This window comes from Opisthocomus hoazin, chromosome 8, assembly GCF_030867145.1.
Source record: "Opisthocomus hoazin isolate bOpiHoa1 chromosome 8, bOpiHoa1.hap1, whole genome shotgun sequence".
Classification (NCBI taxonomy): Eukaryota; Metazoa; Chordata; class Aves; order Opisthocomiformes; family Opisthocomidae; genus Opisthocomus; species Opisthocomus hoazin.
The window spans coordinates 39,421,688-39,439,295 of record NC_134421.1 but is presented as its reverse complement, the minus strand read 5'-3'; the positions used below and the strand labels follow the sequence as shown (position 1 = coordinate 39,439,295).

The window sequence follows — 17,608 nt, the reverse complement described above, 5'->3', positions numbered from 1 at the left end:
ATCGATGTTTCATCATTCAGGATGAGGGGCCAAACTAATGAAAAAATACAATTTTAGGGTTAATTACTCCCAGACATCAACAGTAACGAGGAGTGCAGTGATGGGATACTAACACCTCCTGGAGGCAGTGCTGCAGAGCCATATCAGATGCACTGTCTTCATTAACAGAGCATCCAGGTGCACTGGGGAGTGTGATACTGACACCCCATCATCCTGAGCTCCTCCCAGCCTGCTCAGCTGGGCCCGTCATTGCCTGTGCTGCCAGATCTACCTGCATCATGTCTCGGGCCAAGGTAAAGAGTTTTGCTGGATTGATGCTTCCAGTTGTAGAAGCACAGTCCAGGAAAATTGCTGACCCAGTCTGGAGAGTTTCTAAGCTCCAGGCCATGCAAAAAGAGGTGCAGACCCTTCAGATTCATTCTAGCAGAGGAGGAAAGGCAGCTATGTTTCAACCGCTTTACCTGAACTGTCATTGATTCTTGCAGTCGACAGATTGATAATTTGTCCACAAAAAAAGTGCAAACTGAATGAACATGAGCTTTCCCCGGGGACAATCTTTGCCATACTGAGTTTGTCTTTTCTAGAAGTCCTGCACTCTCCAGCATTTTGTCTTCAGCTGTCCAACCAACTTGCTTTCTTATGCATCCCGTGATAAACTTCTTCAAAAGAAAGAAGTCTATAATATGAAATCCAAAGTGCCCATTTTCTAGCCTTAGGCAGAAAGCAAATAAATTTATCTGTATTCTTTATTGTGTGTTTACATTAAAGCACCTACATATCCAAAGCAATAATTATACAAATATGTAGATCCAGTTATTTTCACGATCACAGCAGCCAATAAGGGTTTTATTCCATGTCTCTGGAAATCTGTATGGAAAACATGAGTCACATGTTACAACCCAGGGGGTCATGCAGTGTCCAATACTCACATAGTATTGCTCACTTTGTTTATCCTTTGGATAGTTACTTTGTTTTTGGAGTTTTGGAAGAGACGGCAAGCTGAACTGGAGTATGAATGGGACACAATTGAGTACTTAGAGCAAGAAGAACAAGTTCGCCCAGAATATGAAGCTCGGTGCACTCATGTAGTAATGAATGAAATCACACAGGTAAGGAATATTTTGATTACTGGTGATGGCTACTGCAAGAGACGTGTCGTGAGAGGACACCATGAAAATGGTGTAGAAATCAGCAGTGCTTCAAGGAGAGTTGATAAGATGGCTTGGAAATACTGAATTTATAAAGTAGAGATGTGTGGGAGGGAATTTATACCTAACCATACCTAACCGTAGGCACCTTAAAGTAGTTGCTTGTTTGAGGAGCTTGCTCTGCTGAGGTTCCTGTGTCATAAATAAACAGAAGTAGTCATCATCCCCAGCTTAGGAGACTAAGTCTACTTTATTAAATCCCCCAAGAAACGATTCAGTGTTGCTGCCAGAGGCCAAGATCACAGAGCATTTGCTGTCTTGGCCTAAGAATGCATCAGGAAAAAAGAGTGAAATAGAGCAAAAGATGTTACATTATATATCATGTCAAGACTGTTTTTTTAACCAAAGAGGTTTCTGTTTCAATTGTGTATAAATAGGTATTGTTGCTAAGTGCATGTGGATGCAATTACGATTAATAGCAGCAAACTCACAAGGACAAGGATAATATTCATTTCAATGAAATAGGATTCATATTTATGAGGATCTCAGTTTAGATCTCTATTTATTATACATTTTGAATAGCTTTAGCTTCTGTAGCTCACTCCAGCTCAGTTTCACTTTTTACTGTTCTCTGTCAACATACTACTCTGGCATTTATCTGATCGTTTGCATTGCTTTCGCATTCCATCCACATTATGCTAATGTTTATTAGAGGGCACTTGAAAATTTTCAAAATTACCTGCCGTAGTTTGAACTGCCCTATATAGATCTTCTTTTTATAGCTTGTACTACTCAAAACCTGTTTCTTTTTAAAAACTTAGAAACCTATGCCATCTTTAATGTATGAAGGCATAGCTAGAAAGTTCCTTTCAGATGGTTCAAGAGTGAAGAATATGCTAAAACATGGTGATTTTGATCCTCAAGATCCTATCCCAGTGAATTTTCACACCACCACAATGGTAGGCATTTTCCTTGGGAAAGCCATCCTATTGTTCCTATGGATAAACTGAGAAATACAGAGATCAAGGACCAAAATCATAGAACTTACCTGCTAGATTTAGCCAGTGCGGTTTGAAAGATGGTTGTCTTGGATGCTGTGATCATCCAAGAAGGATGAGTCCATTGAAAAGGACTCTGCACCCTGTCATAGCTAAAGCCAGTATGAGGGCACTCGGCCTCTACGGAAGTCATTTTTCTTACAATGGGCAGCAAAAATGAAGGCACATGTAATCAGTCAAGACTTTTGAAATCATGGATAAATGTGAGTTGTCAGGAAAGCAAGAAAGGAAACAAAACCAGAGATTTCTTTCCTTTTTTCTCTCCTCAACATCATAAAGGGTTTAACTGCAGCACCCAGAAAATAAGAAGAAAAGATTGGGTGCATCCTTGATCTGTTTCTAAATCTTTTACAGCAAGAAGAACATGTGCCATACACTGCCTGTGGGAAGTGCGTACGGATGACTTTCTGTACAAGTGCAGTCTTCTTCTGGGTAAATTTCTCCTCTTTTACCTCATGAATTCACTTCTCTGACAAGTGTCTAAAAAAAAATCCTCCTGAACTGAACAAATGGTAGCAAAGGAACAGGTTCGGTTGGATTTCCATCTGATGCATAAACAAGGCCCATAAGGTATGGACCAGCATGGAGAAGGTAGCTGTAGTCGCTGAATACTCATTAGCATACAGTCAATAGAAAATATGTCAAAATATCCTTCAGCTGTAGCTTCTGAGTTATGCTTGTAAATGCGGTCCATTGGTTTTTCCCTCATTAATATTTTAAGATAAATGTCTTTGCATTTGGGGGGTACCTTGGGAAGGACTTTGGTTTATATGCTCTTCTCCCTGCCGGTTTCTATCCTACTTGTTCCAGTCTTTTGCTTCAGTACCATGTCTCACAGTCCTGGGCCTCTTTCAGGCTTTTCGTTTCGCTTAACAGAGCAAAGCTGGGTGTTCTCTAATCTTCCAGAGCTGCTGCTTTAATTACAAATAAAACATGAAAGCAGTCCAGTCGCCCATGAAACAATATCTAGCATGGTGAGCATGCCCAGAGAGGTTGCCTCAGTGTTTTAGCGTGCTGCATGTCCTCCTTGCCTGTAGCACAAGCAGCAGCTGGAGAAGACCTCATCCTAGGTGACAGGAGGCAGACAGGAGATAGAGCAGCAGCTGGCAGCCCGGGAGAACCTCAGCATTAACATGTCTGAAACACAAAAGAGAGAATACTGGCCCGCTGCTGGGTTTAAATAGGCAGGACTTCAGGCTGAAGGGAAGAGATTTGGTCTGGGTTTGTCATTTGTATTATTGCACTCTCTTCTTATGTGCAGGGAGAGGGGAGGCAGGCGGATTCAAGGCAGTTTGCAGTAGCGAAAAAAAGATTCACAGCTCTGAATAATAGCTGGAGAACTAGCAAGAAATAAAAGCAGGAGGAGAGGCAGAAAAAGAGGAGATGGCAAGCAAGATGAGATGCATGGATCATTATTACAAATCCTGCAGATTACATGACTTGGGTTAAAATTTGTCTGTTCCTTTGTGGGGTCTCTGGTCAGTAATATTATCGTGTGAAAGAGAAGGTACAGCCTCCTCCATAATCAATGCAGACCTGCTAGTATGTTTGCCATTCTGCCAATTTCCTAATGTCAACAGAAAGAGATTTCTTCCTAACTCCTGGAACCATCACACGCCTTGAGGCGTAAGAGTTGATTACACATCTCATTGTCTTAGCTTGCATCAGTACAAACCTTGTTATTAGTCATAAACCAGACTGCCTCTTTTCTTTCCTGCAGATTGACTATGCTGCATGAAAAAACAGCTTTTTTATGGATTCTGAATTTATTCCCTTCTATCTTTTTTGAGCATCATCTTGTACTTTGCCTACGCGATGGAATGACAGGCACACAATCGGTTTCCTTCTGCCTATTGTAAAAATTATTTCAGACTCACATTTTCCCAAAGCCGGTGGCTCAATATTAACATCTTTCTTGTGTTCCCTCGGCAGATTCTTCTGATTATTGCTTCAGTTATCGGGATCATTGTCTACAGACTCTCAGTTTTCCTGGCATTTTCTGCAACGTTGTCACAGCACATTAGTGGAACGGAAGCCATCCGCAAGTACCTGACTCCGCAGACAGCCACTTCAGTAACTGCTTCGCTCATCAGCTTTGTAGTCATTATGGTTCTCAATGTCATCTACGAAAAAGTGGCAATCCTGATCACTGACTTCGGTATGCTGCTGCTGTACCTCAGATAGAAACTTGGGGTGAAATAGCAAGAAGGAATACTTGTATGCCTAATAAGAACTTCAATAAATAAACAACTACCACATATTTCAGAATTTTCCCACCATATCATACACTACCATCTAGAAATTTTCAAACACAGATCTTCTCAATATCAAAGGAATATGATATTCAGCTCTTTGCCTGAAAACTCCTTGTATAGCTAGAGTGAAAGATCAATTGTTTAAACTTCTGTGCTTGTGAAACAGACAAAGCAAAGAAAATTACTAGAATAACCAAGCTTTATGAAAACAGATCAGTAATACATAACACATTCAATTACATTAGCTTTTGTTTATAGGGAGAATAGCTATTTTCTTGTAAATAAATGAAATAAGGTCACTGTTCCAATTCTAGATACCATTCCAATGTTATTAAATAGATAAACAGTCACAAATATTATTATTTTTTATATCCAGGCCATCAACATTGAAGTAGCTATTTTACTACAGATGTGTGAAGTAGTGTGGTGTTTTAATATAGTTTCATTTAATAATGTTTCATCAGTTCAAAATGTTATATTTGTATCTTTCCTGAGTGTGCTGGATTTGGGCGCTTTTTTCCTCCCGGAGTTATCAGAATTTTTGTTTGTTCTTTTTCCTTCTTGTCAGGGAACAAGTTCTTTCCTTTTATAACACGTATAGTTTTAGAATTAGCATAATGGTTACAGTATACATGGAGATTATGTACAATCTAATTCATAATGTTCTCAGTCACATTGAGGAATACAAGGCATACACATACTTTTTGAGCTGAGGTTCTGAAGCAGCTTGTAGGTTACTGGTAGGTTGGTGCTTTTCTTTCATTTATTTTTTTTTAATTGCAGAGCTTCCAAGGACACAGAGCGACTATGAAAACAGTCTGACCACAAAAATGTTCTTGTTCCAGTTCGTCAACTACTATTCTTCGTGCTTCTACATAGCCTTCTTTAAGGGTAAATTTGTCGGTCATCCTGGAAATCCAGTTTATTGGCTAGGAAAGTATCGCAATGAAGAGGTAAGAATATATGATAGTATTTGGTTTTAAACAGCAGCAGCCATTAGTCCAGGTATTCTGCTGCAGTTAGGAGTGTCTAACGTAGCTGTACATATTTAACATGAGGGTTCAAAAAGTGACTGCCTCCAAGCCAACTGCCTCCTTAGTAACCCCTAGCATAAATTAATATGACGTGAGACCAGCTGGGCTGAGAAATGCCTTACACGTACTCACACAAGCTTATTTTCCCATGGTCCAACAAGCTGTGAATCAGCACAGCAGGGAAGAGGAGAACATCCGTAGAAGCATTCCTGTTCTGCTGGGTGACCCTCACCTGGTGACAGCACAGTACAAATCTGCAGGACTTCACCTGGTATTTCACTCTTTCACTAGTGCCCAGTCAACCTACCACATATGAAGTAAGGATCACATGCCTCCAGGGCTATGATCTCATTGGCATAACACAGACATGGTGGGATGGGTCCTATGACTGGAGTGTTGGAATGGAAGGATACAGGCTCTTTAGGAAGGACAGGCAGGGGAGACAAGGAGGGGGTGTCACCCTCTATGTCAATGACCAGCTGGAGTGCATGGAGTTCTACCTGGGGAAGGATGAGGAGCTGACTGAGCTTATGGATCATAAAAGGAAATGGGAGACCTGGTTACCCAGGATATGGAGAAAGCTGAGGTATTCAACACCTTCTTTGCCTCAGCCTTCACTTCCAAGTGCTCCAGCCATACGGCCCAAGTTGCAGAAGGCAAAGGCAGGGACTGGGAGAATGAAGAACCACCCACTGTAGGAGAAGATCAGGTTTGAGACCATCTAAGGAACATGCAGGCACATGAGTCTGTGGGACCTGATGAGGTGCATCCACAGGTCCTGAGGGAACTGGTGGATGAAGTTGCTAAGCCGCTATCCATCACATTTGAGAAGTCATGGCAGTCCAGCGAAGTTCCCAGTGACTGAAAAAGGAGAAACATAACCCCCATTTTTAAAAAGTGTAAGAAGGAAGACCCGGGGAACTACAGGCCAGTCAGTCTCACCTCTGTGCCTGGTAAGATCATGGAGCAGATTCTCCTGGAAAATATGCTAAGGCACATGGAAAATAAGGAGGTGACTGGTGACAGCCAACATGGATTCACTAAGGGCAAATTGTGACTGGCAAATTTGGTGGCTGCCTATGATGGGGTTACTGCATTGGTGCATAAGGGAAGAGCAATCAATGTCATCTACCTGGACTTGAGCAAAGCATTTGACACTGTCCCATATGACATCCTTGTCTCTAAATTGGAGAGACACTGATTTGATGGATGGACCACTCACTCGATAAGGATTTGGCTGGATGGTCGCACTCAAAGTGTTGCAATCAACAGCTCGACGTCCAAGTGAAGACCAGTGACGAGTGGTGTTCCTGAGGGGTCAGTACTGGGACCAGCGCTGTTTAACCTCTTTGTTGGCAATGTGGACAGTAGGATTGAGTGCACCCTCTGCAAGTTTGCTGACAACACCAAGCTGTGTGGTGCAGTTAACACACTAGAGGGAAGGGATGCCATCCAGAGACACCTTGACAGGCTTGAGAGATGGGCCCTATATGAACCTCATGAAGTTCAGCAAGGCCAAGTGCAAGGTCCTGCACATGGGCTGGGGCAATCCCAAGCACAAATACAGGCTGGGCAGAGAATGGAGCGAGACCAGCCTTGAGGAGAAGGATTTGGGGATGCTGGTTGAGGAGAAGCTCAACATGACCTGACAGTGTGTGCTCACAGCCAAGAAGACCAACCATATCCTGGGCTGCATAAAAAGAAGTGTGGTCAGCAGGTTGAAGGAGGTGATTCTGCCCCTCTGCTCCGCTCTGGTGAGACCCTACCTGGAGTCCTGTGTCCAGCTCTGTAGCCCTCAGCACAGGAAAGACAGAGACCTGTTGGAGTGGGTCCAGAGGAGGCCCACAAAAATGACCAGAGGGCTGGGAACACCTCTCCTATGAGGAAAGGCTGAGAGAGTCAAGGCTGTTCAGCCTGGAGAAGAGAAGGCTCTGGGGACACACTATAGCAGCTTTCCAGTACCTGAAGGGGGCCTACAAGAAAGCTGGAAAGGGACTTCTCACAAGGGCCTCTAGTGATAAGACAAGGGGTAATGGCTTTAAACTGAAAGAGGGTAGGTTTACATTAGATATAAGCAAGAAGTTCTTTACTATGAGGGTTGTGAGGCACTGGAACTGATTGCCCAGAGAAGTAGTGGATGCCTCCTCCCTGGAAATGTTCAAGGCCAGGTTGGATGGGGCTCTGAGCAACCTGGTCTAGTGGAAGGTGTCCCTGCTCGTAGCAGGGGGGTTGGAACAATATGATCTATAAGGTTCCTTCCAACACAAACCATTCTATGATTCTATGCGTGGCCTGGAATTGGCTTTTGCATACACGGCTGGAAAGGTTTGCCAAAATAGTCTTCTTGCACTACTTTAAGAAAAGTTGTCATAATCAACCAAGAATGCATTATTTTAAATGCTTCATTCATGCCTGAAAAGTTACACAAGTTCAAAAATTTTTCATGTCCCTCCCAACCTTCAGTGTGATCCAGGTGGATGTCTCCTTGAACTCACAACTCAGCTTGCCATCATAGTAGGAGGTAAAGCAATCTGGAACAACATTCAAGAAGTGCTTCTTCCGTAAGTTCAAATGATTAAGTGATCTGCTCTTTCATATTTGAAAGATACTGCTTTTGCTTGGTGAGTTCAGGCATTTGGTCACTAAATTTGATAGATGCTTATTGTATTCTAAAAGAATAAGACTAGTCTTTTGGAGCCTTTTTAGACAGTTTGGATATTTTCGGTCTGGTAGCTCTGTGCTCCTGTCTCTGTAGATCTGACTGATTTTAGTCCTAATCAGAAATACTTCCTTCCTCTGCAAATCAGACTCAATGTGTTTCAGGTTGGATACTTAAAACCGAGGCAATAGAAGCTCTGAAATTATTAAACTAATTACTGTTTCTTAGTATTGAGCAGAATGATTTGTTGTTGTACACTGGGCTTCTAAACATCATGTATAAGTTACTAGTTTAAATCATTTTGCTTTACAGTCATCTTTTACATTCATGGTGACTATATGTTCTCTTTCAGTGGGCCAGATCTCCAAAAGGTCATGTTTTAGTATAAACCGTAAGGCAAGTGCTAACCACTAATGCCTGCCATTTAATTTTGTTTAAGATAGCTACCCAGGGCTCTGTTCCTTCTCCCAGGACTCGTTCTTTATTTTCTGCTGATCGGTGACTGTTATGTTGCTTGGAGTAGGGAAATCCCAGTTTGCTCATGCCATTCTGAGTGCCATAAGCACCAGCCCAATGCATTGTATTCCCTTCGGCTGTGGTTCTTCCAAGCCCACGATTTGTGCTCCTTTGCTGCACAGTGACCACACTTCAAAGCATGTTGTAAATACTGTGTAGGGTTGAGGCTAGGGTGTTCTGTGGAAATACCGTTCCTTCAGACCTCAATGCTCCATCTATGTTGCTGGTTGCAGGAGGGACCTGTAGATTCATCCTTCTTTTCAACATCTTCTTTCACCTGGGGGAGTATGCCGAGACTGAGCATGCCTGCAGATGTCAGCTCCAGCCACAGACAACTGACTCCCCCTTCTGTGTACAGGAAATATATTAATCTGACCAGAATTTTGAATTCACTTCCCAGAGTGACAAGTAACATTTAGGTATTGAAATGCTGAGTATCACTTCTGGACCTAGTTTTTACCTGCTTTCTCATTCTGCATCGCTGCAAGTATAACAAGGACATTATGGTTTTTTTCTTTGTTGATAGACATTTGCCCCTACTCACCTGTTCTTTACTATGGTCCTTTCACTGCTGAAAATGGCTACAGCCAATTCATCAGTTTTTAAATTCTCATGCAAGCCTTTCAGATGAGAAAATCAGCCTCACATCAATTCCTGGGAAGGTGAAGGAGCAGCTAATCCTGGAAGCCATTTCCAGGCACATAAAGGACAAGCAAGTCATCAGGAGTAGTCAGCACAGAGTCACCATGGGGAAGTCATGGCTGACCAAGGTGCTAACCTTCTATGATGAAATGGCTGTCTCAGTAGATGAGGGGAGAGCAGTGGATATTGTCTATCTGGACTCCAGTAAGGCTGCTGACACTGTCTTCCATAAAAGCCTCATAGAGAAGCTGTTGAAGTATGGGCTGGATGAGCAGACAGTGAGGTGGACTGAAAAGCTGCTAAACAGCCAGCCCCAGAGGGTGGTTATCTGAGACATGAAGTCTAGCTTGAGGCTACTCACTAGCGGTGTACCCCAGGGGTCAGTACTGGGTCCCGTCCTGTTTAACATCTTCATTAATGATCTGGATGAAGGGACAGAGTGCACCCTCAGCAAGTTTGCTGATGACACCACCTGTGTCACAAATAAACAGAAGTTTGCATAAATAAACAAGTTTGCTGTTGTGCTACCACCCAGAGGGACCTTAACAGGCTGGAGAAATGGGCTGACAAGAACCTCATAGAATTCAACAAAGGGAAATGCAAAGTCCTGCACCCAGGGAAAAACAACCCCATGCACCAGTATATGCTGGGGGCCACCCAGCTGGAAAGTAGCTTGGCAGAAAAGGAACTGGGGGTCCTGGTGGACACCAAGTTCAACATGAACCAGCAATATGCCCTTGCAGCAAAGAAGGTGAATGGTATCCCCGACTGCATTAGAAGGAGTGTTGACAGCAGGTTGAGGGAGGTGATCCTTCAGTCAGCACTGGGGAGGCCACATCTGGAGTACTGTATCAGTTCTGTGTCCCCCAGTACAAGAAGCTATGGGCACAAACTGAAACACAGGAGGTTCCCTCTGAACATAAGAAAACCTTTTTATTGTGAGAGTGACCAAGCACTGGCACAAGTTGCACAGGAAGTTTGCAGAGTCACCATCCTTGGAGATACTGAAAAGCCGTCTGGACACAGTGCTGGGCAACCAGCTTTAGGTGGCCCTGCCTGAGCAGGGGTGTTGGACCAGATGACCTCCAGAGGTGCCTTCCAACCTCAACCGATCCATGATTCTGTGAATTTTATGATCAGAAAGAATTAATCCGTCTAACCACAGGCCCACATTTAACTTGATTTTTTGTTACCTTGTATTTTATGTGGTCTTTCACCTGTACAATGTAAGGATAAATCACTATGATTCTGATATTTTGCCCTTTCACACTTTTATTGATGGTTGTAAATAACTGCTTTCAGGATAAGGCAACAGAAGATTATACTCACGTTTAAAGGAAGTTTTCAGTGAAATCCAGAATAACTAAATCCAGTGTTCAAACCTATAATAGCAAAAATGTCAATTTTTTCCATTTACTGAACTTTTTAGGTTATTTTACCAATGTTAGTGGTCTTTTTCTCCCTGGCTGATAGTTGGGTTAAGAATCTAATTGGAAGATACTGTGCAGCTGCTAGATCTGAAAAAGTTGTTCCACGCTGGGAACAGGACTACCACCTGCAGCCCATTGGAAAACTTGGACTGTTTTATGAGTATCTTGAAATGGGTAAGTGGCAGTTTAGTTTGGATTCACCATCACTGCTGGATACAAACACGCTTTATAGAAAATCTTCATGCAAGCAATGCTTAGTAAGTTTATAGACAGAAGGGGCATGAATGTTTTCCAAGACAAGATTTGAAGAGACATTATAGATAGTTTTGCAAGATTTTATTAAGCAGCTACGCCTCAAACCAATTTATAACCAGGAAACAGAGCATGACTGTGCAAGGAGGAGAACTGCTGCTTCCTTGCCCCATCCTCTGAGAAGGGCATCCAGAAGGCTGCCGCGCTCTGGTGTTGTGCAGCAGAGCCCTGTGTCAGGTTGCTCTGCCAGCGATCTGCCGTCACCAGTACTCATCACTGGTCTTTTGGGAGCTGGCAGATCTCCGGTTTGTTGCCGCCACCCATTCTGTCACAGCATTGCTGTTGTACTTGTGGCAGCACCCAGGCATCAGTAACATGATTGTTAGTTTTGGATTTCCAGCACAGCACTGAGACAGATAGTTATTAGATTTCCAAGTCTTCATCATGAAGACATAAGAAAGAAATGGATGTTTAAATACCCTGAATAGTTCCTTTTGGTGTGTTATGACTTGTAACATTTTCTGTCCCTCCACCTAGCAGTTTTTTTCAGTACTATTTGTTCCTACCTTCTTGTACATCAGATTCAGTAGGAGCTCAGCTATTCTTTCTTGTCTCCTCTCTCACAGCTGGAGTATATAAAGTGTACGTGCTCGTATATGCGTATCTCCAGTAAGTAAAAGCCTCATCAATGTATGTAACCTCTTCCTTTGACAGTTATACAGTTTGGTTTTGTTACTCTGTTTGTGGCGTCGTTCCCCCTGGCTCCGCTTCTGGCTCTCATTAACAACATGTTGGAAATCCGGTTGGACGCGTGGAAGCTGACGACCCAGTTCAGGCGCATGGTTCCACAGAAGGCACAAGACATCGGCGCCTGGCAGCCCATCATGCAAGGCATAGCCATTCTGGCAGTGGTCACCAACGTAAGTACTGGGCCAACAACTGCAAAAAGTAAAATGCCTTCACTGCAGGTGTTACTTGCAGATGTGGGAACTCCATGTGGGGCAATGTAGCACTTAAATGATCCTAAATTAAATACGAGCATGAGTCCTTTAAGACTTCAGCCTCTGTGAAATAGGCTTTCAGTTACTTTCCAGACATTTTTGAAAGAGAATATGGCTACTGTCTAAAATATTATATCTAAAGAAAAGGAATTTTATTGCTAGAATCCTCAGAAAAATCTGTTATATATGAAGACTATAGTGCATCTTTGCTAAAATTATAGCATATAGTGCAAAGATCTTTTCAGACTGTCTATAGCTAAAGGCATGAATTTTGAAAAAACTAGGTTGCAGCTTATATAAGTTATAATTGATTGTTGTTTCTAATTGTTACAGTTTTTTATGGTCATGCCTTTGTATCTGACTTTGGCTTTAAGAAATGTCACACTTAGAAATTCAGCTTCTTTCTCGTGTACTTAATATTACAATATGTGCTCAAAATTGCAGCACTTCCCTTTCGAGATAGGAGTGAATTTTCTGAGATTTTGCAAATTAATCTTTTTTTCAGTTAGATTTAAAATGAATTTTAAAAGAGTTTCTTTAAAATATTTAGAAAAACTTTTTTTTTTCTGATGAATATACTCCTAACAACGACATTCAGACCTTTCATATTTCCCATATCGTTAATTCACCAAGATCTTATACAAAGGCTGCATTGTGGGGAGAAAAATATCAATAGTACTTCACCACTGTGAATTATTTGATTGCTTGTTCTTAAAGAGGAGCTAATATGTATTATCTTTCAAAAAATTCCCATTGCTGGCCTTTCTCACAAGAGCAGTGACCCCTGGTTTCCTCTGCAGGGACAGTGACACCACAAACTGTACATGGTTAATACACTTTTTCAACAAGGTCACCATTTTCCACATCATATCGGTGAGATCAGGGATTCCTTCTGACACACTTAAAGGTAGTCACTTCCTCCAGGACCTCGTCCTTGCAGTGACAGTACCTAATTGCACTCAGTAGGAGTCTCTGGAGGAAGCAGTTGAGTCTGAAGATGAGTTCATCTTAGCTCAAGGTTTCACAGGAGGCTCTGCCTGTTTGGAGAATGGTGGACTTTCTGTAAGAGGAGGGAGATGGAGCTGAGCACTCTATCATAGATACTAACCCGATAGTCAGGGGACTTATTTCAAGTAAAAGTGCAACTTAAATTTAAATAAGGACATGAACTTATTTTCCTGTATCTCAGGCACCTTCTATGGTCATTAGGTGCTTGGCTGGTCTGGGGTCTTATCCCCAGGGGTTCTGCTGTTCAGAAATAATGGAACAGGTACATGCACCTTCTCTTCCTACACCCAGATCAGTGTCCCCATATTGCTCTCTCTTTTTTTCCCCCCTTTTAAAGACTTTTAAAAGTCTTTTTTTTGCCCTTGGAAGGATGAGGCTATTTTCGAAGAATGGGAAGATGAGCTTCCATGACCTCAAGGCCTATTGGGTTATCATCATCTCAGTAGCTTGTTTTCATTATATTTGGGATTGGGGGTGGTACCATACAGAAATAGAAGTCCAGGGTGGATTTCAGTGATTTGGAAAATTTTGTATGTCAGCCTCAGCTACCAGATGTATTTTCAGGTATTTGAAGGTTCCCAACAGGGTAATTTTTCTTTCTCAGAATTTTATTTTGCACTATAGCAATTCAACAGATATTCTAAACATAGCTAGGATGTAGAGAGGAGACTCAGGAGGACATAAAGAGAATTAAGCACAGAGAAATGTCAGAAGAAAAAAGTGAACTTGAAGACGGAAAATTTGCAAGAGGATCTGGGAGACAGACAACAAACTAGAGCATATGTTCCAGCTGTTTCACACTGCTGTGCTGAGGCAAGCCAAACATAAATCCAGCTGTTCCATAGGCATGTGAAACATCCAAGGCCTACTAGTAAATCTAGTGTTAAAATTTCAAACAAAAATGATGCAACTTTAGTAACACATATTCAGATTATTAGAAATGTCAGGTGGCATCAGAGATACTTCGGGGCTCTTTTGTTTTAGAGCCTGTGTAAAGAAATTGTTAATGATTAGTCTCCCAGCAAATTATGGAGACAGTGCAAATTCCCAGCTGAAGCCTAGCTATAGTAAAGTAGAGGTAACATTGGTGCATCAATATCCTTTTTTGAACTATGCTGCTACAAAACTTCTAAAATAAAAGGCAAAGAAGTTTCTGGTGCCCTGGAAGAAAAACAAATATGTTATGCTATCAGATAAGCTAACTGTCTTTCCTAGTCAATCCAGATGGGTCTGGTAATACCTCTATGAAATAAAAAGATGGATATACATCTTAAGATTACTTTATAATATTTTTACGGGTACCTTAGTCATAGTCCTTATGTTATTCAGGGCAGAGTTAAAGTGGCTTTGGTGACTTTACAGTGACTCTGACATGTGTAGACTTCTGTTAGTAATGTATTCATGCCCTGCTCTAGATTCTGCAGAAAAATGACCCAGCAATGGTTTTAGGCGTCTATCGCTACCCATCCACAACTCACCTGAGGCTGCTAATCAGACCTTTGTAACCTTTTTTTCACTCCAAATTCCTCCTTATGTGCTATGTTCCTCAAGGCATAGCTGAAAACATGAAGTCCTCAGTGTACAAAAGCTTGCTGATGCCTTGGTTTTACTCTCTGTCCCATTTGACAGGCATTCAGTCCAGTGTTAATGTGACTGTTAACGGCAGGCATGTTTCCTTGAGAGTCACCGTTTTTGGAGGTCTCGCATTAGACAGAGTTAATGTCAGTGTGATTGTAGTGGATTTGCCACTGACACCGGTGGGGCTGTTAGCATGCGAGGGGCACAGCACCAGAGACTGTCATGTTCAAAAGGCCCTGCTGCAGGTGTTGTAAGGACCTCAAAGAGATCAGTATTTCTTGCTAATGAAGTGTGGGCTATAAAGCCATATACTAGGTCAAATGCTAGAAGCTGTTTTCTTTCTATGTTTTTTTTCTTGTTTGACATCCAGGATCTAGTATAGACTATCAGTCTTTCCTTTACCATCCCTTCCTTGACTTTTCCTCAGTACACAGAAACTGTTTCTTCTCTTCCCTATGGCTTGTTACAGCTGTTTAGACTTGGGTAGTGTATCACACTCTCCTTCATGCACTAGCTTTGTAACACCTGCTAGTAGTGTGCAAGCAACTTTTGCACAAAACTATCAGTTTTGCGACTTGCTGCGCAGGCACTGGACTTGCGGTTGCATGATACCAAAGCATCTGTTGTTGATTTGAAGACTGATTTTAATTAGCTACGGTACAAATGGAAAACTGTGTGCAGCAAAGCCTGGGAAGTAGAGAATGTGCTATTTGTTTGTGATTCTCCAGTGCAATACTCTGAAATGCAGCCCACAATTCAGGATGAGAAGAGTTTTGCCTTTGAGAGGATGCCGTGGGATTAGCTTTCGTACTCCTGTCCTTGCATCTCTCTGGAGCACATCTGGAGATCATTCCGAGAGAGGGAGAAGGGATTTTTTTGCCTTGCTGTTCAGTTATTATTAGTCCGTTTATGGTTGGTGTGACTGGATGAGCTAATGAACAGAAGGAAATTCTATTTAATTAAAACTTCATGTGCTTGTACTTCAGTTAAAAATAGAGTAATTTAGGTATGAGGTCTTCTCACTGCAACTGCAAGACACAGTAATATATATTATTGTCAGCCAAAAGCACCTACTCTGCCTGTAAATATAAATAACACGTAATTTTCACTTCATTGCACACTGGCATGTAATGTTTAAAAACAATTTTTAGAAGTACATGCCAACTACATTTGATTTAAGCCAGAGTACAGTACAAAAAAAAATCTTATCCTTGAAAATTTTAAACGAGCTTTGTTTAGTCTTAAGGTGGCTCCCTTGTCTTTCTCATCAACCAAATTAACTTTCTCTCAACTGAACTCAATTGTAACAGTATTCTGGAGCATGAAATACAGATTTGGGACTGCAGCCTCAGTCTTAAGTCTTTCTTCTGCAACCTTTGTCTTAACTAGAGTTATCTTCTCAGGTACTTCAAAGCAAGCCAACTCAGAAGGTAAGACATTAGGATAGTGTTGAACATTCAACAGTGGTGCTACTTGCGGTGGGGTGAATCTTGTACCCTTTTCATCTCCTTGCCCTTTCCCTTCCCTGTCTTTTCCCCTTGTTGCTGTCTCTTGGGTTGTGCTGGCACCAGCACTTTGACAAACACATGATGAACCAGACCAGGGAGTGGACCCGGACGGGATTCCCCACCTGATCCGTGCCATGATCTGGTCTGCTGCGCAGCTGCATGAATGCCTGAGGGACTGCTGGGGGCAGAGGCAGGAGGGACAGTGGTTGCTTTAGCCAGCACTGCCACCAAAGTGTTGTTTGAGGAACTGTAGAAGAGGTGTCTGCATTTTTTTTTTTTGCCATTTCTCCCCTCCATTTCCCTTTTTTCACAACTGTTACAAACACCTCCTCAGATCGGGGCTCTTGCTGGGAATGCTACATGATGGTGGGCAATTTTTGCCCCACCTCATGAAAATAAGTAAATACAGACTGCATGACTTGCAGGCTAGTGTGAAGTGAAATAAAATACAGATATTAACCAGCTCTGTTCTCCTCTGATACCTGTTACTGCTTAACTTTGCCCCTTCCTCTGTCCCACATTGCTACAGCTTTTTTCTGCCCCTTTTATGTATCTCTGCCTACACCTCTCTCCCTCCAATCCCATTAGATCCCTACTTCACACCTTTCTCCTCCATATCTCTGCCCTGGTTCTTTCCATTCATGTTGTCAAGGGTTTTTTCCCCTGCTGTGGGACAAAAGACTGCTGTTTCAGCCCTGGAGTGCAGCTCGTCTCTCCTTGCTAGGTGCAGGGCACCAGGCAGGCCTGTCATCATGAGCTGACCGGGCAGCCTCTTGCTAGGCACTCAGCTGCAGATCTTCCTCACAGGGAAACCTTTAGAATTTGCAATAGCAGAGGAGGAGGTTGGACCAAACATAGTTCGCCTGCCCTCCAGAGCAGGATGTTCTGGGAAGTCCATGAGTTTAGGAAAGTCTTCCCACAGCAAACCCACAGATGCAATTTCCTACCCAGGCTGTGACTAGAAGACCAAGTAGGACAGGGACTCTCCTGGGAACGAGATAAAAACAAATGGTCACGTCATAGGTAAAACAGCACTATGCAGCTGCTACTAAAAAAATTAACTTGGCATCAAGAGCAGTTTCCACATGTACTGACATTGAAACCTATGAGGCAACAAGTGCCAAGATGAATTTGGGCTGGCTAGCACCTCAGAAATAGTGGGATGTTTCGAGAGTCAGAAACAGATCAGCTATATACACAATTTATTTTATTCTTTTACTCAAACCTCAGGCTTCCTGGTGAAATTTAATCTTCTATTACTGAAGGACTTTTCTGTTGTTTCCATGAGTTTCATCAGGCAGGATTTCTTTAAGCATCTCATAAGTACATCTGATAGCAAGCATGTTTGCTGAAGGTTACCATAGAGTACCTTAAGGTGAATTTGGCTGCTGATCTCCACTGCATGCTCATGAGGAAAAAAGTGTATTATATTACAACTTTTTTAAGGCATCCAGCAGAGCTAGCCTAATTTAAAAACCACGCACATTCCAGAAAGAGATTGTTTTATGCCCGTGAGTGG

The 17,608-nt window shown here is 42.3% G+C and overlaps 1 protein-coding gene across 3 annotated transcripts in view; it reads left to right on the top strand.

Moving 5' to 3' along the window:
- Positions 1–17,608, top strand: part of ANO6 (anoctamin 6) — a 90,993-nt gene that overhangs the window by 60,254 nt on the left and 13,131 nt on the right. For all 3 annotated transcript variants that reach the window (XM_075428307.1, XM_075428306.1, XM_075428308.1), the window contains 7 exons: positions 964–1,109; positions 2,561–2,638; positions 4,139–4,364; positions 5,245–5,414; positions 7,959–8,056; positions 10,786–10,916; positions 11,709–11,914. In XM_075428307.1, coding sequence (XP_075284422.1) covers positions 964–1,109; positions 2,561–2,638; positions 4,139–4,364; positions 5,245–5,414; positions 7,959–8,056; positions 10,786–10,916; positions 11,709–11,914 — 1,055 coding nt within the window. The remainder of the gene's footprint in view (positions 1–963; positions 1,110–2,560; positions 2,639–4,138; positions 4,365–5,244; positions 5,415–7,958; positions 8,057–10,785; positions 10,917–11,708; positions 11,915–17,608) is intronic.